The sequence below is a fragment of the Cydia splendana genome, chromosome 3 (assembly GCF_910591565.1).
Source record: "Cydia splendana chromosome 3, ilCydSple1.2, whole genome shotgun sequence".
Lineage (NCBI taxonomy): Eukaryota > Metazoa > Arthropoda > Insecta > Lepidoptera > Tortricidae > Cydia > Cydia splendana.
The window spans coordinates 4142931-4169630 of NC_085962.1; the positions used below are offsets into that span (position 1 = coordinate 4142931).

General features: G+C 47.0%; 1 protein-coding gene across 1 annotated transcript in view; it reads left to right on the top strand.

Annotated features, from left to right (window-relative positions):
* Positions 1-25125, top strand: part of LOC134806448 (WD repeat-containing protein 19) — a 53774-nt gene extending 28649 nt beyond the window's left edge. Inside the window, exons 15-25 of the mRNA XM_063779729.1 lie at positions 4198-4401; positions 7938-8483; positions 9963-10106; positions 10627-10809; positions 13097-13205; positions 15481-15630; positions 16486-16579; positions 19352-19461; positions 20875-21042; positions 24142-24218; positions 24990-25125. Coding sequence (XP_063635799.1) covers positions 4198-4401; positions 7938-8483; positions 9963-10106; positions 10627-10809; positions 13097-13205; positions 15481-15630; positions 16486-16579; positions 19352-19461; positions 20875-21042; positions 24142-24218; positions 24990-25101 — 1897 coding nt within the window. The 3' untranslated portion in view covers positions 25102-25125. The remainder of the gene's footprint in view (positions 1-4197; positions 4402-7937; positions 8484-9962; positions 10107-10626; positions 10810-13096; positions 13206-15480; positions 15631-16485; positions 16580-19351; positions 19462-20874; positions 21043-24141; positions 24219-24989) is intronic.
* Positions 25126-26700: the final 1575 nt, after the last annotated feature.

Genomic DNA, 26700 nt, shown 5'->3' on the forward strand with positions numbered 1-26700 from the left:
CGCGTAATCACAGTATAAATATGCAAATATGTTATACACACAATGTTTTTCAACATACTTACGAAGTAAAGCAAAATAATTCTTAAATACGGTGACATTTCAGACATTCGTCCGTCATATTGTCATTTTATAACAAGTTGGGCAGCAAAGGCACACACCCATCTAACCAATCCGGACTTCAGTCACGATTGATAAATTGTGTAAACATATTTTAAAAGGCTATTAAATTAATCAAATTGAATATATTTAAACATAGATATACAGGATTCAAATATGTGGGAGTGTTTAGTGTATGGTGGTAACCATTTCAACACTTTTAGTTTCCGAGATACCTATATGCGTTTTTGTGGAAGTGGTCGAAAAATGGCTATAATGGTTTTGTGTTTAATTGGATTAGGTATTTACATCCTAAGGAAAATAATTGTAAGTACAATTGATCACTCTAAACTTTTATCGTAATAAAAAAAATGCGAGAGTGTCATGGGACAATCGGTTGAAACGAAGTTAAGAAAGAGTCGTGACGGAAACTCGGTCAAGAGTATGTCGGGCCATGATCAGTATGGGTTCCGCAGTTACCCGTACGTCAAAATGGTCTGATTGAGTGATTGCAAAAACTCAAAAACGGCTGGAGCGTTCAGGTTTGCTATATTTTTCCTTGAAAGTATACTAAGCACTTTCACGATTTTTTCATATTTTTTGGACACATGGTTCAAAAGTTAGGGGAACTAGAGGGGAAAAGACCACTTTTTTCTTTCAGAGCGATTATTTCCGAAAATATTATGCTGATCAAAAAATTGTCCTTAAAGACCTATCCAAATGACACCCTACCCTATAGGGTTGAAGCGAAAAAAAATTTCATGCCCACTTTTCATATAAGGGCCCTATTAAATATTTTTTCTAGTTTTTATTTTACGACTTTGTCAGCGTAACTGATTTATATATTCTTGCTTATTCTAAACTAAAAATTTGATTTATGATGAACAATTACGAAAAAACGACGTTTTCTGAAATCGACTTTTTTATCTCATTGTTAACTTTAACAACCCTAAAGTATTGATCGTAACGTAAAAATAAAAATAACCAAATTTATAGGAAATTATATGTTAAAACTTTTGTTATTGTTTTGTGTGCTATTCGTACAGATATTCGAGATATGAGCAAAAATATGAAAAAGGTACCTTCACCCCCTCCCCCCTAAACCCTCAGCACACCCGCTAAGCTCGAGGACTTTAAGTGTGTTTATCTGGACACTATAAGGTATAACTGTGCCAATTTTCAAAATTATACGAATTACTTCCGCAGATTTTTTTATTTTCTTGAGCTATTAACTAACTCGAATGTCGAAGTAGAAGTGTTTTTTGCCATTACAATCTTTATGCTTGACTTTTACTCGTTAATTTTTGTGAAGATAGCTAATTTTATGTACTTATTGGAGCTATGCATAACTCAATAGTCCCACAAATTATCTTAGCTTTGCTAGTATTCTTCCTCATTTTCATTACCTACCTACTTGCCCTAAATTGACTGCTAGAGTTGGACCAAGTCTGCGACGCTTTTGATAGCATAGGCAGTGCAAGTGTTATTCATAATTTCATAGAAGTTTGACGTTTAAAATAACACTTATACTGCGTGTGCAATCAAAATCGTTGCAGACTTTTCTTGGTCTAACTCTATTACATTTTTAAGGTCTATTAGTAAGTACAATTTTTTATCTCATAATAATTTGGTATCATTTGATTAGATTCTCAGTTTATCGCGGTATACACTCATATTGTTTATTATTAATAATTATTTACACTCACCGTCTTACCTACCATTTTTAATTTCATTAAGTATTTATCAAAATACGAATTTGCTAAGAAATCTTATTCAATATTAATTGCCGGAAAAAATCCCGGAACTGACAATTCAGAATACCGATGTCGTCAGAATAAGGACGTAGACGTGCTGCGCGGGCATGGTGCGGTGCGCCGCGCGGGGCGCCCGCCTGCCCGCTCTACCACTCGTCTGCTTCACCCCCTTGAAAACGTAAAACTCGAGTATAAGAGCGCCTTAATTAGGAAAAAAAGGCATAATTATTGGGGTACTATTAACACTGTTACTATAAAATTTTGAGCTTATTTACAAGTTCTTTAGCACTGGTAAAAAAACGTATTTCGTCTAAGACATTTATGGTTAAGAATGTTCGATCAACTGAGGTAGGCACCTCACTCCCTTAAACTTATCTACCAAACACCGTGTATAACGTCGGCTGTAAAATTGTGTGCTACTTTGCAGCGGCGCCACCATAATGAATACCAATGAATTATATAGTGAAATGATGTACCTAAAAGGTACATCATGTACCTATAATGTTTATGGCTGTACCTGTGATAGGAAACGAAATAATCGGCATTGAAAGTGGCGCCGCTGGGGAGTATGCTCCATACACAGTACTATAAATTGATGTACTAATGCTGTTTATTACGTACCTATTGAAAAAAAGAACTATTTTGCATTGATTAGTGATTTTATTTACATTTTAATTCCGCGTTCCACCTAAACGGTATGAGTTGTAAGAGAGGCGCGCGGGTGAGCGAGATGGAGATAGAAATTCTTCCCGCGGGACCGCGCTCCCGCGGCCGATCCGATTTTCAATAATAAATTATTTTTGTTTTTGCTTTCGTTATGTTTCTGTGTCTGTACTTCTGTATCAAAAGGAAATAGTTATTTGTTTTACAAGAGGGCAAAGTTGTTGTTTAACCGCTCGTGCTAATATTGATACCCGAGCAAGCGAAAGATTCCAAAATTGAACCACGAGCGTAGCGAGTGGTTCGAAAAATGGAATCTTGAGCGTTGCGAGGATTAAAACAAAATTTGCCCCCGAGTGAAACACAAAAATATTCAGCACACCATTCCCACCGTCGGCTTGGTGTGGTGAAAAATGTTGTGTCACGAAAACCCTCGTAACGCTCAAGATTCCATTATTCGAACCAATAATTCGCTTTTTTTTATATAATTTTGGAATCTTTCGCTTGCTCGGGTATCAATATTAGCACGAGAGGTTAAACAACAACTTTGCCCCCTCGTAAAACAAATAACTATTTCACTACACCAGCTCGGAAAGGCTTACTTTGCACTTCAAAAACTGATAACAAGGTTGCATTTTATTCACATGTGAGGCAAAGTAATCAAATGCAAATTTTGAGTTGTTTTCTTATGTTTGCTGGTAGAATTGACTTTTAAATGATGATTTTGGATGATAAATATTTAATAACATTAATTTGGTTTTGATTTGGTTTGATTTTGTTTGATATTTTACATTTAATATTTGCTTCGGATTGGTGTGGTGAAAAATTTTGTGTTTCACTCGGGGGCAAATTTTGTTTAACCCTATCGTGCTTTGAAACCCTCGCAACTCTCAAGATTCCATTTATCGACCCACTCGCTACGCTCGTGGTACACACATATAAACATAACGAAAGCCAAAATAAAAATATGTATTATTGATAAAAATAAGTTCAAAAACTAAAACCCGACTACTGAAAATCGCAATGAAACAAGATAGAATTCTTATCTGAAACTATCATACAGAAAATGTTACTTAATTACGAGTATATACTTTGAAATATAAAAAATACAACGTACCTACTTAATATAATTTTCCTTTTGAATTTTGATACAGAAGTACAGACACAGAAACAACGAAAGCAAAAACAAAAATAATTTATTATTGAAAATCGGATCGGCCGCGGGAGCGCGGTCCCGCGGGAAGAATTTCTATCTCTATCTCGCTCACCCGCGCGCCTCTCTTACAACTCATACCGTGTAGGTGGAACGCGGAATTAAAATGTAAATAAAATCACTAATCAATGCAAAATAGTTCTTTTTTTCAATAGGTACGTAATAAACAGCATTAGTACATCAATTTACATAGGAAAAAATAGCTAATATCATTTCTATCTATGAGTACTGTGTGGCGCCGCAGGGGAGTATGCTCCCCAGCGGCGCCACTTTCAATGCCAATTATTTCGTTTCCTATCATAGGTACAGCCATAAACATTATAAGTACATGATGTACCTTTTAGGTACATCATATCACCATATAATTCATTGGTATTCATTATGGTGGCGCCGCTGCAGAGTAGCACACGTAAAATTGTCATTAAGAATGCTCGGTTTCCACTTAAATATGTCTTAAACGTTTTGCACGTTAAGCGGCACGTTGTCCGCGTGTCTTAACCAAGGCTCGGCGGCGGCGCGCTGGCTGGAAGGAGCCCCCGCCGGCGCCGGCGCGCTGGCGGCGCTGGAGCTGCACTGCGCTCGTGGCGACTGGGGCTCCGCGCACACGCTGGCGCTGCAGGCCTGCCCCGCCGCCGCGCCGCTCGTCGCGCTGCACCGAGCGAGGCACACCGAGCTGCTGTGAGTACCACGCCACATGTACGCTGCCGGCGCTGGAGCTGCACTGCGCTCGTGGCGACTGGGGCTCCGCGCACACGCTGGCGCTGCAGGCCTGCCCCGCCGCCGCGCCGCTCGTCGCGCTGCACCGGGCGAGGCACACCGAGCTGCTGTGAGTACCACGCCACATGTACGCTGCCGGCGCTGGAGCTGCACTGCGCTCGTGGCGACTGGGGCTCCGCGCACACGCTGGCGCTGCAGGCCTGCCCCGCCGCCGCGCCGCTCGTCGCGCTGCACCGAGCGAGGCACACCGAGCTGCTGTGAGTACCACGCCACATGTACGCTGCCGGCGCTGGAGCTGCACTGCGCTCGTGGCGACTGGGGCTCCGCGCACACGCTGGCGCTGCAGGCCTGCCCCGCCGCCGCGCCGCTCGTCGCGCTGCACCGAGCGAGGCACACCGAGCTGCTGTGAGTACCACGCCACATGTACGCTGCCGGCGCTGGAGCTGCACTGCGCTCGTGGCGACTGGGGCTCCGCGCACACGCTGGCGCTGCAGGCCTGCCCCGCCGCCGCGCCGCTCGTCGCGCTGCACCGAGCGAGGCACACCGAGCTGCTGTGAGTACCACGCCACATGTACGCTGGCGGCGCTGGAGCTGCACTGCGCTCGTGGCGACTGGGGCTCCGCGCACACGCTGGCGCTGCAGGCCTGCCCCGCCGCCGCGCCGCTCGTCGCGCTGCACCGAGCGAGGCACACCGAGCTGCTGTGAGTACCACGCCACATGTACGCTGCCGGCGCTGGAGCTGCACTGCGCTCGTGGCGACTGGGGCTCCGCGCACACGCTGGCGCTGCAGGCCTGCCCCGCCGCCGCGCCGCTCGTCGCGCTGCACCGGGCGAGGCACACCGAGCTGCTGTGAGTACCACGCCACATGTACGCTGCCGGCGCTGGAGCTGCACTGCGCTCGTGGCGACTGGGGCTCCGCGCACACGCTGGCGCTGCAGGCCTGCCCCGCCGCCGCGCCGCTCGTCGCGCTGCACCGAGCGAGGCACACCGAGCTGCTGTGAGTACCACGCCACATGTACGCTGCCGGCGCTGGAGCTGCACTGCGCTCGTGGCGACTGGGGCTCCGCGCACACGCTGGCGCTGCAGGCCTGCCCCGCCGCCGCGCCGCTCGTCGCGCTGCACCGAGCGAGGCACACCGAGCTGCTGTGAGTACCACGCCACATGTACGCTGCCGGCGCTGGAGCTGCACTGCGCTCGTGGCGACTGGGGCTCCGCGCACACGCTGGCGCTGCAGGCCTGCCCCGCCGCCGCGCCGCTCGTCGCGCTGCACCGAGCGAGGCACACCGAGCTGCTGTGAGTACCACGCCACATGTACGCTGCCGGCGCTGGAGCTGCACTGCGCTCGTGGCGACTGGGGCTCCGCGCACACGCTGGCGCTGCAGGCCTGCCCCGCCGCCGCGCCGCTCGTCGCGCTGCACCGAGCGAGGCACACCGAGCTGCTGTGAGTACCACGCCACATGTACGCTGCCGGCGCTGGAGCTGCACTGCGCTCGTGGCGACTGGGGCTCCGCGCACACGCTGGCGCTGCAGGCCTGCCCCGCCGCCGCGCCGCTCGTCGCGCTGCACCGAGCGAGGCACACCGAGCTGCTGTGAGTACCACGCCACATGTACGCTGGCGGCGCTGGAGCTGCACTGCGCTCGTGGCGACTGGGGCTCCGCGCACACGCTGGCGCTGCAGGCCTGCCCCGCCGCCGCGCCGCTCGTCGCGCTGCACCGAGCGAGGCACACCGAGCTGCTGTGAGTACCACGCCACATGTACGCTGCCGGCGCTGGAGCTGCACTGCGCTCGTGGCGACTGGGGCTCCGCGCACACGCTGGCGCTGCAGGCCTGCCCCGCCGCCGCGCCGCTCGTCGCGCTGCACCGGGCGAGGCACACCGAGCTGCTGTGAGTACCACGCCACATGTACGCTGCCGGCGCTGGAGCTGCACTGCGCTCGTGGCGACTGGGGCTCCGCGCACACGCTGGCGCTGCAGGCCTGCCCCGCCGCCGCGCCGCTCGTCGCGCTGCACCGAGCGAGGCACACCGAGCTGCTGTGAGTACCACGCCACATGTACGCTGCCGGCGCTGGAGCTGCACTGCGCTCGTGGCGACTGGGGCTCCGCGCACACGCTGGCGCTGCAGGCCTGCCCCGCCGCCGCGCCGCTCGTCGCGCTGCACCGAGCGAGGCACACCGAGCTGCTGTGAGTACCACGCCACATGTACGCTGCCGGCGCTGGAGCTGCACTGCGCTCGTGGCGACTGGGGCTCCGCGCACACGCTGGCGCTGCAGGCCTGCCCCGCCGCCGCGCCGCTCGTCGCGCTGCACCGAGCGAGGCACACCGAGCTGCTGTGAGTACCACGCCACATGTACGCTGCCGGCGCTGGAGCTGCACTGCGCTCGTGGCGACTGGGGCTCCGCGCACACGCTGGCGCTGCAGGCCTGCCCCGCCGCCGCGCCGCTCGTCGCGCTGCACCGAGCGAGGCACACCGAGCTGCTGTGAGTACCACGCCACATGTACGCTGCCGGCGCTGGAGCTGCACTGCGCTCGTGGCGACTGGGGCTCCGCGCACACGCTGGCGCTGCAGGCCTGCCCCGCCGCCGCGCCGCTCGTCGCGCTGCACCGAGCGAGGCACACCGAGCTGCTGTGAGTACCACGCCACATGTACGCTGCCGGCGCTGGAGCTGCACTGCGCTCGTGGCGACTGGGGCTCCGCGCACACGCTGGCGCTGCAGGCCTGCCCCGCCGCCGCGCCGCTCGTCGCGCTGCACCGAGCGAGGCACACCGAGCTGCTGTGAGTACCACGCCACATGTACGCTGCCGGCGCTGGAGCTGCACTGCGCTCGTGGCGACTGGGGCTCCGCGCACACGCTGGCGCTGCAGGCCTGCCCCGCCGCCGCGCCGCTCGTCGCGCTGCACCGAGCGAGGCACACCGAGCTGCTGTGAGTGTCATATGTAGAGTAAGCTGCAGAGATAATTGGCCCCCTGCAAACAAGCTTCTTTACAGGGGACTCGGTTATCTCTGCAGCCTACTGTACACTGTCGCGGGGACTGCGTAGCTACGGAGTAGAATTACAAAAATGGACGCCATCTTGAATTTCTAGAGCTTTGGCCCGATTAGATATGTTCAAATCGTTATCTGTTCAAAGAAATTATATTATAGGAAAAAATAATTGAAAATTCTTTAAAATTGGCCCACGGGTTTCTAAATATTAATTGAGGACATAATTAGAAATTAAATGGATTCTATATTAAATTTTATCGGTAACACTTTATATGTACCTATACTGTGTTAAATATTTGACGTTCGGGTTCAAAAGATTCCTAAAAACTACCTATACCTAAGGATCTCAATGTCAACATGATCATCATCAACTAAAATAGTAGTTGTTATCTTTATATTTATCAATTGTACACGAGATTTCAACAGAAGCGAGTCGAAAAACTCGAAAACTAAAGTTTGTTACCGATTATCTACATTGCAATATTAATATTTACAACTAAACTAACCCAAACAGAGCTGACTACCACGAGGCCCTATCCTTCTACGAACAAAGCATCATGCCCGACGACGGCACCCCCAAAGTCAAGGAACACAACGAGAAATGCGAGGCCGGCATCGCGCGCATGTCCATCCGCTGCGGCGACTTCATCCGGGGCGTCACCACCGCCATGAAACATGCACACGATATCGAGCTACTCAAAGACTGTGCCCAGTTGCTAGAGGACGAAAAACAGTACAACCATGCAGCGACCCTTTACGATCACGCTGGGAACACTGAGAAAGCGGCCTCCTTGTATATAAAACTTAAGTCTTGGCTCAAAGTCGAAGCGTTACTCCCGAAAATCAACTCGCCAAGCATTCACATACAGTACGCTAAAGCTAAAGAGGCCGAAGGCAGATATCATGACGCGCTGAAGTCGTATCTTAAGGCTGGAGATTATGAGGCGGCCATAAGGCTCAATTTGGAAAAGCTGGACGATATAGATGAGGCTGTGAATCTGGTTCAGGAGACTAAGTCGGTGCAGGGGGCGAAGATGGTGGCGAATTATTTTCAGAATAGGTAAGTGTGAAATCAATGCCTATGATGTCAATTTGACATTATTTTTTGGCCAGAAACAGATGCTTTCAGGTCGATAACTGTATTACAAAGTGTAGCCGCCGTGCAGGTCAGGATCTCGACGACTCAAATAAAAAGCTTCGATTTGAAGTAAACTATTATAATTTCAATAGGTACTGGTTTTACAAGGGTTCCTTGACTAAACGGTTAAATGTAAAAGTGGTGTGGTAATCGTATGGAGGCTGATGAAAGAGTGATTTGCATAATTTGAATGTCCGAAAATAGTGGTTAAGATTTGGGTGCCTCTAATTGGCCGCGATACATAATATGTGGAGCGCTCCTATTGGTGCTTTAGAAAAAGCTTCCAAATACTAGCCGAGCCCGACGGCTGCGTTTAGTTACTGTATTATACAAATAAAGGTTGCGTTCGCAACACAAAGTATTAGTCAAAATATTATGGTAAGTACTTACACAGTAATCAGACAATACTTTTTTTGGAGAAATGGAAGAATTTTGCAATGGCGAGGTGCCCATAGAACTCGATTCCCACTGGCTTTTCTATTTGGTGACAATTTGAAATTCTCTTCAAATAATAGTGAGGAAAATTATAGTCTGTCAAACAACTTTGTCAGTAGAAAAAGGCGCGAAGTTAAAATTTTCTACGGGACGATAACCCTTCGCGCCTACATATTTTAAATTTGCTGTTTTTATCTACTGACGGAAATGGTTTGACAGACTATAGTTTCTTTCCGGACGCGCCGCCACGGAATAGATACTTTGAATTGCAGTTTTATATAATAGTAATTTAAAGTTGAGGGAAAATAATAGATAATGTTAGGTTCCATGGAAATTTCTAACACTCCGAAAAATCTAGTTGTTTCGAAAATCGCTCATATTTTCTTTATATTAAAGTTCATTGTCAGAATTACCCGAATACCTGAAGCGTTTGGAATCCCGAATACCTACAGTCACCTGCAATAATATGTTACTCATCGAAGGCCGCAAAAATATGTGACACGCTATTATGGCTCTACAAATAAGATGCGAGCGCTGGTGGCCTAGCGGTAAGAGCGTGCGATTTTCAATCCGGAGGTCGCGGGTGCGAACCCCGGCTGGTACCAATGAGTTTTTCGGAACTTATGTACAAAATATCATTTGATATTCACCAGTCGCTTTTCGGTGAAGGAAAACATCGTGAGGAAACCGGACTAATCCCAATAAGGCCTAGTTTACCCTCTGGGTTGGAAGGTCAGATGGCAGTCGCTTTCGTAAAAACTAGTGCCTACGCCAATTCTTAGGATTAGTTGCCAAGCGGACCCCAGGCTCCCATGAGCTGTGGCAAAATGCTGGGACAACGCGAGGAAGATGATGAAGAAATAAGATCGTGTCAGATATTTTTGCGGCCTTCGTTGTGTAATATATTATTACAGATGACTGTACATCTTACTATAAATTTAACATGTGTCATAATTTTCTGTACAGTGATGATCCATCATCAGCGATCAAGTTTCTGGTGATGTCGCTATGTTACGACGAGGCTTTTCAACTAGCTAGAAAGAATGGAAAGCTTCATCTGTACGGGGAGATCCTGATACAGACGTCGCAGGCGAGGCCAGAAGATTTCAGGTAGGAAATATGAAGATGGTACGATTATTGTGAAGTTGTAAAACCAATACATACACACAACCGATACACTAGTTGTTTTAGAAGTAGAACCGTTCCTTGTATTTAAAACTTCAGTAATTAGTTGCAAGTTCTTGTTACTTCAATAAATTTTTTATCCTTATAGTTGCTTCAATAAACTTTTTTATCTTTTATTTATAAATTCAGAATCATTATATTTCAACTAGAAAACTCCTGTGAAACTCAGACATAATAAACACATTACCTTCCTTTGCGTCGCGCAGTCGGGTAATAAAATGTGTTTACAACGGGTCACTTACCTATGCAAAATCTCGGAGGTACCGTCAATACCATAATACACCTTCCTATTTCCAACTTAGACCCTGGACTCTGATCCTGGTCTCAAGACCCTGGTCTCTTGGACTTTGATTAGCCACTGGCGACTGCCATTGTTTCTTAGCATTTTTCATTGTATTAAACCTTATTAAAATAAAAACAAACTTATAGCTTATGTGACTCCCAGGTCATTGGCGTTGCACTTCGAAGGCGAGAAGAACCACCTACTGGCCGGCAAGTTCTTTTTCCACGCCGGTGAATACAACAAGGCTATGTCCCACCTGCTCAAGACTGGCGGGGAGGAGGATGAGGCTATCAGCGTCGCTATTGATGCAGCCGCGGCCTCTGATGATGAGAGGCTCACTAGGAGGTTAGTCAGAACCACCAGCAAGTTCTGGTGAATACAGCAAGGCCTTGGCCCACCTGCTGAAGACCGGCGGGGAGGAGGATGAGGCCATCAGCGTCGCTATTGATGCAGCCGCGGCCTCTGATGATGAGAGGCTCACTAGGAGGTTGGTCAGAACCACCAGCAACTTCTGGTGAATACAGCAAGGCCATGTCCCACCTGCTGAAGACCGGCGAGGAGGAGGATGAGGCCATCAGCGTCGCTATTGATGCAGCCGCGGCCTCTGATGACGAGAGGCTCACTAGGAGGTTAGTCAGAACCACCAGCAACTTCTGGTGAATACAGCAAGGCCTTGGCCCACCTGCTGAAGACTGGCGGGGAGGAGGATAAGGCTATCAGCGTCGCTATTGATGCATCCGCGGCCTCTGATGATGAGAGGCTCACTAGGAGGTTAGTCAGAACCAACAGCAAGTTCTGGTGAATACAGCAAGGCCATGACCTACCTGCTGAAAACTGGCGGGGAGGAGGATGAGGCCATCAGCGTCGTTATTGATGCAGCCGCGGCCTCTGATGATGAGAGGCTCACTAGGAGGTTAGTCAGAACCACCAGCAACTTCTGGTGAATACAGCAAGGCCTTGGCCCACCTGCTGAAGACCGGCGGGGAGGAGGATGAGGCCATCAGCGTCGCTATTGATGCAGCCGCGGCCTCTGATGATGAGAGGCTCACTAGGAGGTTGGTCAGAACCACCAGCAACTTCTGGTGAATACAGCAAGGCCATGTCCCACCTGCTGAAGACCGGCGAGGAGGAGGATGAGGCCATCAGCGTCGCTATTGATGCAGCCGCGGCCTCTGATGACGAGAGGCTCACTAGGAGGTTAGTCAGAACCACCAGCAACTTCTGGTGAATACAGCAAGGCCTTGGCCCACCTGCTGAAGACTGGCGGGGAGGAGGATAAGGCTATCAGCGTCGCTATTGATGCATCCGCGGCCTCTGATGATGAGAGGCTCACTAGGAGGTTAGTCAGAACCAACAGCAAGTTCTGGTGAATACAGCAAGGCCATGACCTACCTGCTGAAAACTGGCGGGGAGGAGGATGAGGCCATCAGCGTCGTTATTGATGCAGCCGCGGCCTCTGATGATGAGAGGCTCACTAGGAGGTTAGTCAGAACCACCAGCAAGTTCTGGTGAATACAGCAAGGCCTTGGCCCACCTGCTGAAGACCGGCGGGGAGGAGGATGAGGCCATCAGCGTCGCTATTGATGCAGCCGCGGCCTCTGATGATGAGAGGCTCACTAGGAGGTTAGTCAGACCACCAGCAACTTCTGGTGAATACAGCAAGGCCATGTCCCACCTGCTGAAGACCGGCGAGGAGGAGGATGAGGCCATCAGCGTCGCTATTGATGCAGCCGCGGCCTCTGATGATGAGAGGCTCACTAGGAGCTTAGTCAGAACCACCAGCAAGTTCTGGTGAATACAGCAAGGCCTTGGCCCACCTGCTGAAGACCGGCGGAGAGGAGGATGAGGCCATCAGCGTCGCTATTGATGCAGCCGCGGCCTCTGATGATGAGAGGCTCACCAGGAGGTTAGTCAGACCACCAGCAACTTCTGGTGAATATAGCAAGGCCATGTCCCACCTGCTGAAGACCGGCGAGGAGGAGGATGAGGCCATCAGCGTCGCTATTGATGCAGCCGCGGCCTCTGATGATAAGAGGCTCACTAGGTGGTTAGTCAGACCACCAGCAACTTCTGGTGAATACAGCAAGGCCATGTCCCACCTGCTGAAGACCGGCGAGGAGGAGGATGAGGCCATCAGCGTCGCTATTGATGCAGCCGCGGCCTCTGATGATGAGAGGCTCACTAGGAGGTTAGTCAGAACCACCAGCAAGTTCTGGTGAATACAGCAAGGCCATGTCCCACCTGCCATAAGATACGGTAAGAGTGAGAGAGGTAGATGAAGCTATCAGCATCGCTATTGATGCTGCCGCGGCTTCTGGCGACAAGAGACTCATTACAAAATTAGTCGATTATTAGGAGAGTTTAGGAGAGTTACTAGTTTTCACCGATATAACTCATAACCATTTAGGCTTCAGCATTCTTAGCTTTCGGGAACAAAACAGAGAATTTTAGTTTTTCTACATGTGTTGACCCTTATGTATAGTTGGTCAAACCAAATTTGTCTGTAAATAAGAACAAAAAAACTATACTCATCCTTTTCTTGTGGGTGCTAGTACTAGTGTAAGACAAAGATAGTATGATTCTCTCTGTCTATGTTTGAATTGAGACAAACTATATATTATGTATTGCACAGGCTGATAGAATACCTGCTGGGCGAGACGGATGGCACACCACGGGAGCCCAAGCATCTGTTCCGGCTGTACATGGCCAAGCGACAGTTCACGGAGGCGGCCAAGACTGCGGTAAGTTACTCTAACAGAAAACCAGTAAAGATGTGGGGTAAACCAGCGATAGAATACCTGCTGGGCGAGACGGATGGCACACCACGGGAGCCCAAGCATCTGTTCCGGCTGTACATGGCCAAGCGACAGTTCACGGAGGCGGCCAAGACTGCGGTAAGTTACTCTAACAGAAAACCAGTAAAGATGTGGGGTAAACCAGCGATAGAATACCTGCTGGGCGAGACGGATGGCACACCACGGGAGCCCAAGCATCTGTTCCGGCTGTACATGGCCAAGCGACAGTTCACGGAGGCGGCCAAGACTGCGGTAAGTTACTCTAACAGAAAACCAGTAAAGATGTGGGGTAAACCAGCGATAGAATACCTGCTGGGCGAGACGGATGGCACACCACGGGAGCCCAAGCATCTGTTCCGGCTGTACATGGCCAAGCGACAGTTCACGGAGGCGGCCAAGACTGCAGTAAGTTACTCTAACAGAAAACCAGTAAAGATGTGGGGTAAACCAGCGATAGAATATCTGCTGGGCGAGACGGATGGCACACCACGGGAGCCCAAGTATCTGTTCCGGCTGTACATGGCCAAGCGACAGTTCACGGAGGCGGCCAAGACTGCGGTAAGTTACTCTAACAGAAAACCAGTAAAGATGTGGGGTAAACCAGCGATAGAATACCTGCTGGGCGAGACGGATGGCACACCACGGGAGCCCAAGCATCTGTTCCGGCTGTACATGGCCAAGCGACAGTTCACGGAGGCGGCCAAGACTGCGGTAAGTTACTCTAACAGAAAACCAGTAAAGATGTGGGGTAAACCAGCGATAGAATACCTGCTGGGCGAGACGGATGGCACACCACGGGAGCCCAAGCATCTGTTCCGGCTGTACATGGCCAAGCGACAGTTCACGGAGGCGGCCAAGACTGCGGTAAGTTACTCTAACAGAAAACCAGTAAAGATGTGGGGTAAACCAGCGATAGAATATCTGCTGGGCGAGACGGATGGCACACCACGGGAGCCCAAGTGTCTGTTCCGGCTGTACATGGCCAAGCGACAGTTCACGGAGGCGGCCAAGACTGCGGTAAGTTACTCTAACAGAAAACCAGTAAAGATGTGGGGTAAACCAGCGATAGAATACCTGCTGGGCGAGACGGATGGCACACCACGGGAGCCCAAGCATCTGTTCCGGCTGTACATGGCCAAGCGACAGTTCACGGAGGCGGCCAAGACTGCGGTAAGTTACTCTAACAGAAAACCAGTAAAGGATGTGTGATAAACCAGCGATGGTTTTTTGACAGGTTCTCATCAGATCGCGATATTATATTTTTGTCGGCGCTTTTTAGGGTTTCGTAGTCACCTAGAAACCCTTATAGTTTCGCCATGTCCGTCTGTCCGTCGGCGGCTAGTGATAGTAAGTGCTAGAAAGCTACAATTTGGCATGGATACATAAATCAATTAAATCATGCATGGCGATAGAACGGTAGAATTAAAACTACAAAAAATTTTTTAGGTTACCTCCCATACAATGTTTTTTTATTTATTTTTGCTTTTGCTATTTGCTATTGCTTTTACCCAATAGTGTGGGTTATCGTTGGATAGGTCTATCAAAACGAATACGGATGTCCAAAAAACATTTTTTGATAAAGTTAATATTTTTGGAAATAATCGCTCCAAAAGAAAAAAAAATGTGTCTCCCTTTCTAACTTTTGAACCATGAGTCCAAAAAATATTTAAAAAAATCGTGAAACAAAAGCTTGATAAATACTTTCAATGAAAACTATAGCGACCATGATCGGTCCAGCCGTTTTTGAGTTATTGCAAAAAATCTTCTCTCCTTAGTAAAAAAACGTACAGTGCTGCGAAGGAAATCCCTTATGCTTGTAATGTACATGGTACTTAGTAATAGCCCCCGTTTGGCTTGTTCTGACAGAATGGAAACTACGAAACCCTACACTGAGCATGGCCCGACATGCTCTTGGCCGATTTTTTTACTTTTCTTTTATCTATCTTGCTATGTTGAACCCATAGCCTAGGAATCTTCTAGACGGAGTTTAGAGCAATTATTTCATGAAACCGATGCTGCCAAAAATACTTGGTTGCGGGGGACGAGGTGAGCGAGGTCCCGTGCCGTGATTGGTCCGTTCAAAGACACGGACGTCACACAAAGACACTTTCGACTCGAAAATGGAGTAAAACTACCGTATATTGTGGCAGAGGGGGTAAAGCTACTATGCACAGTCTGGAGGATGTCTTGTTTGTGGCTGAATCCTTATCTCTGGTGGCAGGTGATAATAGCGGGCGCAGAGTGTCGCAGCGGCAACTACCGCTCTGCGCGCGACGTGCTGCGCGCCATGTGCGTCTCCCTGCGCGCGCGCGGCCTGCCCGTGCCGCGCGACATGCGCCACGCCGCCGCCACGCTGCACGCCTACATACTGGTACATACCTACCTACACATCACTACATCACTAGAAACGTCTTTACCTTACCTACCTATTTATTTTATTTATTTAAAATTTAAGTCAGGCAACAAGGCCCATATTACAAATACCTTACAGACTAACATACGCATTGTATAAAATTAAAACTAAACACTATTTATGCGACAAAACGGCGTGGCTCCGTTGATTCGTTATATGTAGACTCTAAATAATACATCCATTTTGTGACTAAGTTACAGAATAAATAATAGTACTACCGTACAGAAACGACACTTCCTACAAACCGAAGTTTGACAGCGATTCAGGGAGGGTTGTCAAAATTCAAGTCATTATCTTATCTGTGGTCGTGCACGCAAAAGGAAGTCAAGTGGTGCCAACCCTAATAATTGCTCGAAGCAATGCTGCGTCGAACGGTGCCGAGATGCCCGAAGTGAGGAGTGTCTCCCCACTGACTAAGTAACCATTATTGAAGCTATCTACCACCCACACCCTATTAGACACGATAACCGCATTTAAAGTACTTTACTTTATATAAAACGATTTATCATTAAACCAACACAATGATACGATAACCATCTCTTCTTTCCCCCGTCCTTATCCCACGTTATGTGGGGTCGACACATGTTTTTTTCTTCCATTCTCCTCTGTCTTTCGTCTCCTCAGCACTAACTCCTTTCTTTCTCATATCCTCTTTCACACAATCCATCCATCGTTTTTTAGGTAATGATAGGATAACCATATCATCTGGTTAACAATTTAATAGGGTTAATCGAAAAGATTAGAAGAATAAACAAACGAAGGGGTTTCCCGGTCGTTGGCGTGCAATATCTTGGTCGTATATTTATTCCTCAGGTGCGCACTCACGTACGGCGCGGCCGGCACGAGCTGGCGGCGCAGCTGCTGTGCCGCACCGCCAAGGACGTCAGCTTTTTCCCCACACACCAACGTACGTATTCGTATAACTTTATTTTTTATAAACCGAAATATGAAAGCGTAGAAACCGAAAGTGTAGTAGTGTGTCTACTAGAAAGAAACACATATTAAAATATTTTCATAGGAAATAGCCTAAGTTTTAGTGAAGTATTCCTAGCAAATAATGCTAACGATGCATATTTAGAATTCCATGATCTTGTTACTATGTTCTTTGAGTTATGTTTTCCACTTAAAAAAATTAGAATTGTAAATACAAATAGAATCACCTGGCTGACACAAGGCATTAAAATCTCATCAAAAAGTAAAAGAATCATGTATCGTTCGTTTATACATAATCCCAGCCTGAAATATAAACAAACTTATAAAACATATGCAAACTTACTGAGGAAATGTATTCTTAAGTCACAAAAAATATCCAATGCTGCTTATGTTAAGAAGAGCAGTAATTTAGTAAAGGCAACATGGGAGGTAATCAAAGAGAATACCACAAATAGAAAGGTTCCGCAATGTATTGATACAGTTATTATAGATAAAAAAAGAATAACATCTGCACAAGAAATTTGTGACTCTTTTAATAACAAGTTCATAGATGAAGCATGCAGTGAAACCAATAACAATATATCAGAAAATATTTCATTAGACATGCCTTTACAAAATACTATTTATATAAAACCAACTTGTCCAATTGAAATTATGAAAGTAATTAGTAACTTGCGCAATACAAAAGCAGTGGGGCATGACAAAATACCAACATCAATAATAAAAGAAAATGCCGATCTATTTGTTTATCCCCTGAATCACATCATAAATCTATCTTTAGCAAATGGTTACTTTCCAGACAAACTTAAATACACAATTGTAAAACCAATCTTCAAAAAAGGTAGCACTTCAGATATGAGTAATTATAGGCCCATTGCGCTCATACCGACATTTTCAAAAATTTTTGAAAAAATTATGTACCAGCGGTTAATAGACTTCTTTAATAAACACAATGTATTATCGAATGAACAGTTCGGATTTAGAGCGAAAAGATCAACGACCTTGGCTGTTTATGAACTTATTAAAATAGTGTCACAAAGTAGGAACGATAAAATTCCAATTACTGGCATTTTTATGGACATGACAAAAGCCTTTGACAGGGTATGTCACAAAAGACTTTTGGATAAACTATACCACAACGGCATTAGAGGTAACTGTTTAAATTGGTTTAAAACGTATCTTAAAAATAGACAGCAAAGAACTGAAGTAATGGCCTATTCCGAGCACACAAAAACTTTTGAAACCTACAGATCCTCATACAGGATAGTAAAAACGGGTGTCCCACAGGGCAGTTTACTTGGACCATTACTATTTCTCCTTTACATCAACGATTTGCCAAAAGTTACTGATAAACACAAAATTCTTCTGTTTGCTGATGACTGCTCAATAATAGTAAGAAATGATAATACTACACAGTATAAAGAAGAACTAAATAAAGTATTCAGAGATGTCAACAAATGGCTAGAAATAAACAAACTTCAAGTTAACCTAAATAAAACCAAATGCATGGAATTTTACGCTACCCAGGGAAAACCAGATCAAATCAGTATAAAGTACAAGGACACAGAAATAGAATATGTTAACTCCACAAAATTTTTAGGTATAATGATAGACTCTAACTCCAATTGGCTTAACCACTCAGAACTTATAATATCAAAATTAAGTAGATTTGCCTATGCTTTAAAAAGACTTCGGGAAGTATCAACAGAAAATACAGCACTTCTTGCCTTCCACGCCTATGTCATGTCAAATCTACGGTATGGAATAATTTTATGGGGTAATGTTGGGAATAAAGACCAAATATTTAGATTACAGAAAAGATGCCTACGTGCTATATATGGTCTTAATCAAACTGAATCGTGTCGTACGCTGTTTCTCGAGAACAAAATACTAACTTTTCCAGGCCTGTACATATTTGAAATCAGTATTTTTGTTAAAAAAAAACCAGAACATATCCCACAACACCACCACACAACATATAGAAATCCAAGACCACGCCATCAGTCTAAATATGGTTATGATATTGGATATCCTGGGTCAAATTCGGCATTTTTTTCAAAGAGTGTTATGGTTATGTGTCCAAAAATATATAATAAATTACCAATTCACCTAAAAAAATTGATGCCTATGGAATTTAAAAAACAGCTTTTTAATTGGCTAGTGGAGAAATGTATTTACAGTATTTCTGATTTTTTATCGGAATAAAAATGAAAATGTTAACTAATTTGGTTTTGTGTAGAATAAGTTAATTTACATATTAGTAATCTCTGATCTCAATTAGATTTAAGTTTCCATATTGTACGCCTCTCTGAGGCAGGACATGAAGACCGTTGTAAATTAGAATAACATCCTATGTAACTCATGACCAACAATAAATAATTTGATTGATTGATTGATTGATTGATAGGAAGTAATTGAATTTGTTCTTAGAACTTATATTTTTCTCAGCCATTTTTAAATCTCACCCTTTTAATTTATTTATGGCGCCAAACACCGGCACACTTGGTAAAACAACCATTATCTGTCCTAATATCGGTCGCATGCGTATAAGAGCATTTATATATTTTTAGCATTTATAGAGCAGGTAATTCCAAAATATTACAGAAAAGTTTCCACAAATACTTCAAAATTGATTAAAGAAAAGTGTCAAATTTTATTTTATTGTATAGTATAACTTTATAAAAAAAACGATCAACTGTTTTGTGAGAAAAAAATGTTATTAATTAGAATGTCTTTAATTATTCAGATCAAGTGTCAATTCTGACATCGGCGGTAATCGAGTGTTTGCGCGCTGGACTGAAGCACCAGGCGCACCACTGGGCACGCGTTCTCATGCAGCCAGAGTATCGGGCACAGGTACGAATAATACTAGTCCAGTCGAAAGTAATTTATGACCCATTTTGTACCTTGTCGCAGTGACAATAGTATGAGGTTTCTAGCGACTTTCATATTGATTGTCACTGTGACAAGGTACGAAATGGGTCATAAATTAATCCTTTCTACTGTATCTACAGTCAATCGAACAACGACAAACACGAAACAAAATGAAAAACACACAAACAAACGAAAAGAAAAAAAAATTTCGGGATCAGATGCTACGAAGAGTCCCGTGACTATTTCCATATATTATTTAAGTTTCGATTAGCGTTGTTTATCAATGATGTTCTCTTGGCTAGGCCCTGAGGTCTCAGGAACGTAATTTGTAAGGCATGCTATACATATATTAGCCACATGTTGGGCGCCACTGTAACGTTGTGCTAATGAAATGTCGGTTCTGTGTCCGCACGGGCTGCACTAGATACACTGGGCGCGGGGACTTATGTAACCAGAGTATCGGGTACACGTACGCATGCTAGTTAGATGAACTGGTCAGGAACGTATACTTGTAAGGCACGGCTATAGGTATCAATATTAGCCCCACGTTGGGCGCCACTGTAACGTTGTGCTAATTAAGTGTCCGCTCGGGCTGCACTAGATACACTGGTCGCGGGGACTCATGCAGCCAGAGTATCGGGCACAGGTACGCATGCTAGTTAGAATAACTGGTCAGGAATGTATACTTGTAAGGCACGGCTCTATAGGACCTATGTCCCTATCAATATTAGCCCCACGTTGGGCGCCACTGTAACGTTCTAATGAAATGTCGGTTCTGTGTCCGCTCGGGCTGCACCAGATACACTGGGCGCGGGGACCCATGTAGCCAGAGTATCGGGCACACGTACGCTTGCTAGTTATATGAACTGGTCAGGAACGTATACTTGTAAGGCACGGCTATAGGTATATTAGCCCCACGTTGGGCACCACTGTAACGTTGTGATAATTAAATGTCGGTTCTGTGTCCGCTCGGGCTACTCTAGATACACTGGGCGCGACTACTCATGTAGCCAGAGTATCGGGCACACGTACGCATGCTAGTTAGATGAACTGGTCAGGAACGTATACTTGTAAGGCACGGCTATAGGTATCAATATTAGCCCCACGTTGGGCGCCACTGTAACGTTGTGCTAATTAAATGTGTAAAATTAAATGTGAAATACTAGTCCTACGTCGGGCGCCGGTACTTTTTTAATCAACTTCTCGTAAGGCTTAGAAGTAGAACGCACTGCGATTAATTTCTTGCGGTTTCAGACCCGAAAAAAATGTAACATACGGCATGCTTCATAAGCGCACGCCACGTGCGTGGGCAGGACTGAAACCGTAAGAAATTAGTCGCAGGGTATTCTAAGCCTAAAGGTATCTCGCCTTGCTCCAAAATGAATAAACTTTCAGATCGACCCTAAATACGTGAAGAAAGTGGAGTCGGCCGTGCGGCACTTGCCGCGCGCGGCCGCGCCCGCCCCGCCGTGCGCGCCGTGCCCGCAGTGCGCCGCGCCCGCGCCCGCCGCCGCGCTCCGCTGCGCGCGCTGCGAGGCCACGCTGCCCATGTGCATAGCTACTGTGAGTACCATATAAAGTGGAGTCGGCCGTGCGGCACGTGCCGCGCGCGGCCGCGCCCGCCCCGCCGTGCGCGCCGTGCCCGCAGTGCGCCGCGCCCGCGCCCGCCGCCGCGCTCCGCTGCGCGCGCTGCGAGGCCACGCTGCCCATGTGCATAGCTACTGTGAGTACCATATAAAGTGGAGTCGGCCGTGCGGCACGTGCCGCGCGCGGCCGCGCCCGCCCCGCCGTGCGCGCCGTGCCCGCAGTGCGCCGCGCCCGCGCCCGCCGCCGCGCTCCGCTGCGCGCGCTGCGAGGCCACGCTGCCCATGTGCATAGCTACTGTGAGTACCATATAAAGTGGAGTCGGCCGTGCGGCACGTGCCGCGCGCGGCCGCGCCCGCCCCGCCGTGCGCGCCGTGCCCGCAGTGCGCCGCGCCCGCGCCCGCCGCCGCGCTCCGCTGCGCGCGCTGCGAGGCCACGCTGCCCATGTGCATAGCTACTGTGAGTACCATATAAAGTGGAGTCGGCCGTGCGGCACGTGCCGCGCGCGGCCGCGCCCGCCCCGCCGTGCGCGCCGTGCCCGCAGTGCGCCGCGCCCGCGCCCGCCGCCGCGCTCCGCTGCGCGCGCTGCGAGGCCACGCTGCCCATGTGCATAGCTACTGTGAGTACCATATAAAGTGGAGTCGGCCGTGCGGCACGTGCCGCGCGCGGCCGCGCCCGCCCCGCCGTGCGCGCCGTGCCCGCAGTGCGCCGCGCCCGCGCCCGCCGCCGCGCTCCGCTGCGCGCGCTGCGAGGCCACGCTGCCCATGTGCATAGCTACTGTGAGTACCATATAAAGTGGAGTCGGCCGTGCGGCACGTGCCGCGCGCGGCCGCGCCCGCCCCGCCGTGCGCGCCGTGCCCGCAGTGCGCCGCGCCCGCGCCCGCCGCCGCGCTCCGCTGCGCGCGCTGCGAGGCCACGCTGCCCATGTGCATAGCTACTGTGAGTACCATATAAAGTGGAGTCGGCCGTGCGGCACTTGCCGCGCGCGGCCGCGCCCGCCCCGCCGTGCGCGCCGTGCCCGCAGTGCGCCGCGCCCGCGCCCGCCGCCGCGCTCCGCTGCGCGCGCTGCGAGGCCACGCTGCCCATGTGCATAGCTACTGTGAGTACCATATAAAGTGGAGTCGGCCGTGCGGCACGTGCCGCGCGCGGCCGCGCCCGCCCCGCCGTGCGCGCCGTGCCCGCAGTGCGCCGCGCCCGCGCCCGCCGCCGCGCTCCGCTGCGCGCGCTGCGAGGCCACGCTGCCCATGTGCATAGCTACTGTGAGTACCATATAAAGTGGAGTCGGCCGTGCGGCACGTGCCGCGCGCGGCCGCGCCCGCCCCGCCGTGCGCGCCGTGCCCGCAGTGCGCCGCGCCCGCGCCCGCCGCCGCGCTCCGCTGCGCGCGCTGCGAGGCCACGCTGCCCATGTGCATAGCTACTGTGAGTACCATATAAAGTGGAGTCGGCCGTGCGGCACTTGCCGCGCGCGGCCGCGCCCGCCCCGCCGTGCGCGCCGTGCCCGCAGTGCGCCGCGCCCGCGCCCGCCGCCGCGCTCCGCTGCGCGCGCTGCGAGGCCACGCTGCCCATGTGCATAGCTACTGTGAGTACCATATAAAAAACTAGCCATGTGCGAGTTGGACTCACGCACGAAGGGTTCCGTACAATTACGCAAAAAACGGCATAAAAATCACGTTGGTTGTATGGGAGCCCCACTTAAATATTTATTATATTCTGTTTTAGTATTTGTTGTTATAGCGGTAACAGAAATACATCATCTGTGAAAATGTCAACTGTCTAGCTATCACGATTCATGAGATACAGCCTGGTGACAGACAGACGGAGAGACAGACGGACGGACAGCGGAGTGCTAGTAATAGCAAAAAGAATAGATAGTATAGAGGAGTCCTGTCATTGTAAATTTTGTAGTCACTGTAAATTTACTGCCATCTATCGACACACGACTAAAACTCAAAATGAAAACGTATAAAGTTATCAAAAAATCTATATATATGGATAAATGATTTTATTATTTTTATATCATTTTGATCCATGTTCATTCACTGATATCTATGTGTTAAAATTGTTAAATATGAAACGGTGTCGTCACGCCATCTAGCCGAGGATAAGCTAAAGGTGTGTGCGGCATCTATTCGAGAATGACTTTTACTTGAACTCCGAGGCACGTTTTTTCCTTAGACTTTATTCGTCTTATACGAAGTTACATATGTCTTTGGTAATAGTATCCCGTATTTACCCTTTGGGTACGGAACACTAATAATAAGTGCGTTCCCGCTGCCAGAGGTTTTGGGATTATACTGAGCAACTTTTACTATGGAACCAACCCCAAAATCGGGAAAAGAAAATTTTACCCTCCCATAGAAAATGGACCAGCCAATTTTTTTCGCGATTTCGGGGTTGGTCCCATAGTAAAAGTTGGTCAGTATAATCCCAAAACCTCCCTGGCAGCGGGAATGCACTTATATTTTGGCCACCCTGTACACTGTGACATACTGTGAGTATACAAGGTGTAACAAAAGTAGTCGGGATCCGTTTAAGGGCATATTCGGTATCGTGTTTTGATTAGGAAGAGGTAGGAATATTTCTTTTGTTACTTATCCTGTTATCCTAATCAGAACACGATAACGAATATGCCCTTAAACGGATCCCCGCTATTTTTGTAACATCCTGTATGTGAGCGTTTCTTTTATTTGTTGCTATTTTTATATTTCTTTTTAGACACTTTTGTGTTATTTCTAGTCAGGATCGCGAGCCCTTTTCATCCTTATAGGAGGAAAAAAGGTTTCCTGAAATTTCCATACATTTTTAAAATTTTCCTTTTTGTTACCGCCATACAATGTATATGGTGAAATGGTAATACAATAGGAAAAAACTCTGGGACATTTTTTTATCCCATTAGGATCGAAGGAGCTCGTGATTCTGAGTAGAAATAACACAAAAGTGGCAAAAAAGGTCACAATATATAAAAATGGCAAAAAATAAAAGAAACGCTCATGTATCGTCACACATACACACACACACACACAGCACACAGGTTTCAATTAGCAAATCGCTTTAATGTTGTGATATTGCTTATTTCAGGGCCTGCACATCGTCAAGGAAGACTTGACGGCGTGCCCCGAGTGCGACTTTCCCGCCATCTACTCTGAATTTACCGAGTAAGTAGAAATTCCCTGTATCTTTAGGTATTTAAATAAAAGTAAACAAATAATTTGTACATTTTCGGGTACTTATAACATTTATTAGTTAACCAACCAAATACAAAACCGCCTGGATATGTCACTGAACGACCTGACTTTAACCTACATTATTTGATCATGTTATTATTTCATCTACCGTCAACTGACTTAAGGAGCCATTTGAGGGAAGATTTTGTTTAAAGATACAGACTATAGGCTTGTAACGAACTACTAAGCAACATACCGGTTTAGATTATGATTCTTTCAACCCTTTAACGGTCCAGCTGAAAAAAATACACGCTTCAAGCCTCATCGTCCCGTTAAGTCCTATAAAATCTACATAAGTGAAAACCTAAAAGATGATCTTATATTAGGGTGATCATTTTTGGCACAGGTTAGATATACCTGACAAACGTGGAATTTTCAATATTTAAGTGACCTGTTTCATTCATTGTACAAATTCATTAAGCAACCGTAATAAAATGCCAATAGGGAGCGTGCATAACTGTAGGGGGCAGCACAGGAGCCCCCTGTTTATTAGTGAACATGTCAAGTTTATGCTTCCAATGTAGCCCACAAGATGGCAGAATCTACAATGCTCAAGAAAATGTTCGTGCACTGTAGGGGCAACTCTTGCTTAGTGTCAATGTATAGTTTATGTTTCCAATTCAGGCAACAAGATGACAGACCTTCTAACGCGCACGATCCCTATCATGTCAGCGCATTCAAATATATCTATTTGTTTCCCAGATTGCTTCAAGAAGAAGGCAAATGTCCGATGTGCGGTGAAAACGTCGACTATCGACGTCTCGTCAAGATAGACGACGTGTCGGCTTATATGGACCTTAACACCACTGAATAAGGCGCACATTACTTTGGCTGGAGGCGGTAAATAACATGGAATACCGCGGCTGGACGTCGTGTTGACTTTTGTGGACCATTAAGTAAGATACAGTCGCCGACAGATACATCGGAGCGGCGGAGGTGCTCAAAAATATCTGAGCATGCACTTTAACGTTTTGATAATAGAGTCTTTGATCATATATTTGTGAACACCTTGGCCGCTCCAATATATCTGATGGTAACTTATTATAGTACTTTTTTATTCTGCCTATTATGTTTTCTGCAGAAATTATGTGAGTTTCATCCGTCCAATTGATTATTATATGTTGGTAATTGATAATGTGTTGTTAGAATGCTTATAGTTAGTTATTATCCGTCCATTTATATGTGTTAAGTTAGCTTAGAGAAACATGTAATGTAATGTATTGATGAATTATCACAATTTATTATTGTGTCCTAAAATAAAACAAAGGAATCGTCACAAAACCCTTTTCTTAACTCATGTTACTGATTTCCATGCTAACCCTTTGAATGCTTATACATTATATACGAAAACGTCACTCACACGCCAAGAGCGTGAGCACAAATGAGTCAATTATAAGTCATATAACGGATTGCCTAGTTTTACTTATAGTTCGTTTTTTTAGCATTAGAAAAAGACTAAGTACGCGATTTAGACGTGTCTTTGAACCTTTTGGATGCCAATGACCGATATATCCGTACTGCAGGTTCAACGCCAAAAGCAACATAGACCTACGTGCATATGCATAAAGTTCAATTTCAGTTTTGATACTTCGGTGACGGCGTCCGCGTGACAGCTTTTGTTTGACACGGCGTCGAAAAGGTTAATTGAAAAACGCTTTTAGAAAATCAGTGACTATTTACTTATGAAAGCAAAAGAATGTAAATAATCGTATATGATTCATAATTGTTACATATTTGCCGTGACTTATTTTTCAAAAGTGATTTTCAATAAAAAGACGCGTCAAGATTGTTTACCTTTCTTCTAATGCTAAAAAAAACGAACTATAACATATACTATAATATATGTTAGGTGCCTAAAGGTAGCAAATAAAATACATCAAAATAGTGATGAAACATTTAATTTTTCATTTGAAAGTATACCAAATTGTAATTATACGTCCGATACTGAGATTCAAATGAAACGCAAAATACGATGGTATTATAGGTACAAAATTACTTTCGGAACTACCACAGGTGAAAGTCGCACGATTCTCGCTCAATCATCCCTCAGAGCGAGAAAGGAGCGAGTATTTCTCCATTGGTAGGACCGCCCTATGCTTTTATCCTACAATCAAATATTGCCCTAATATAATTACCACTACCTAGCTATATCTTAAGTAGAAAATACATTTATACAACTTAAAATAATGACAAGACGATTATAACGAAATAATGAACAATAAATTGTGCTAATAATACAATGGAGGCTATAACCCGTCCGACGCTACGTCGCAGCTAGAATTAACTAGAATATGATAGAAGATGTCCGTGACGTATGTAACTATAGTGGCGAGACGCTTAACCCTTTACCAGGCTGACATTTCAAACATGACAATCGAATGTCAGTCTTACTCATCGAAAATAGAACACATGT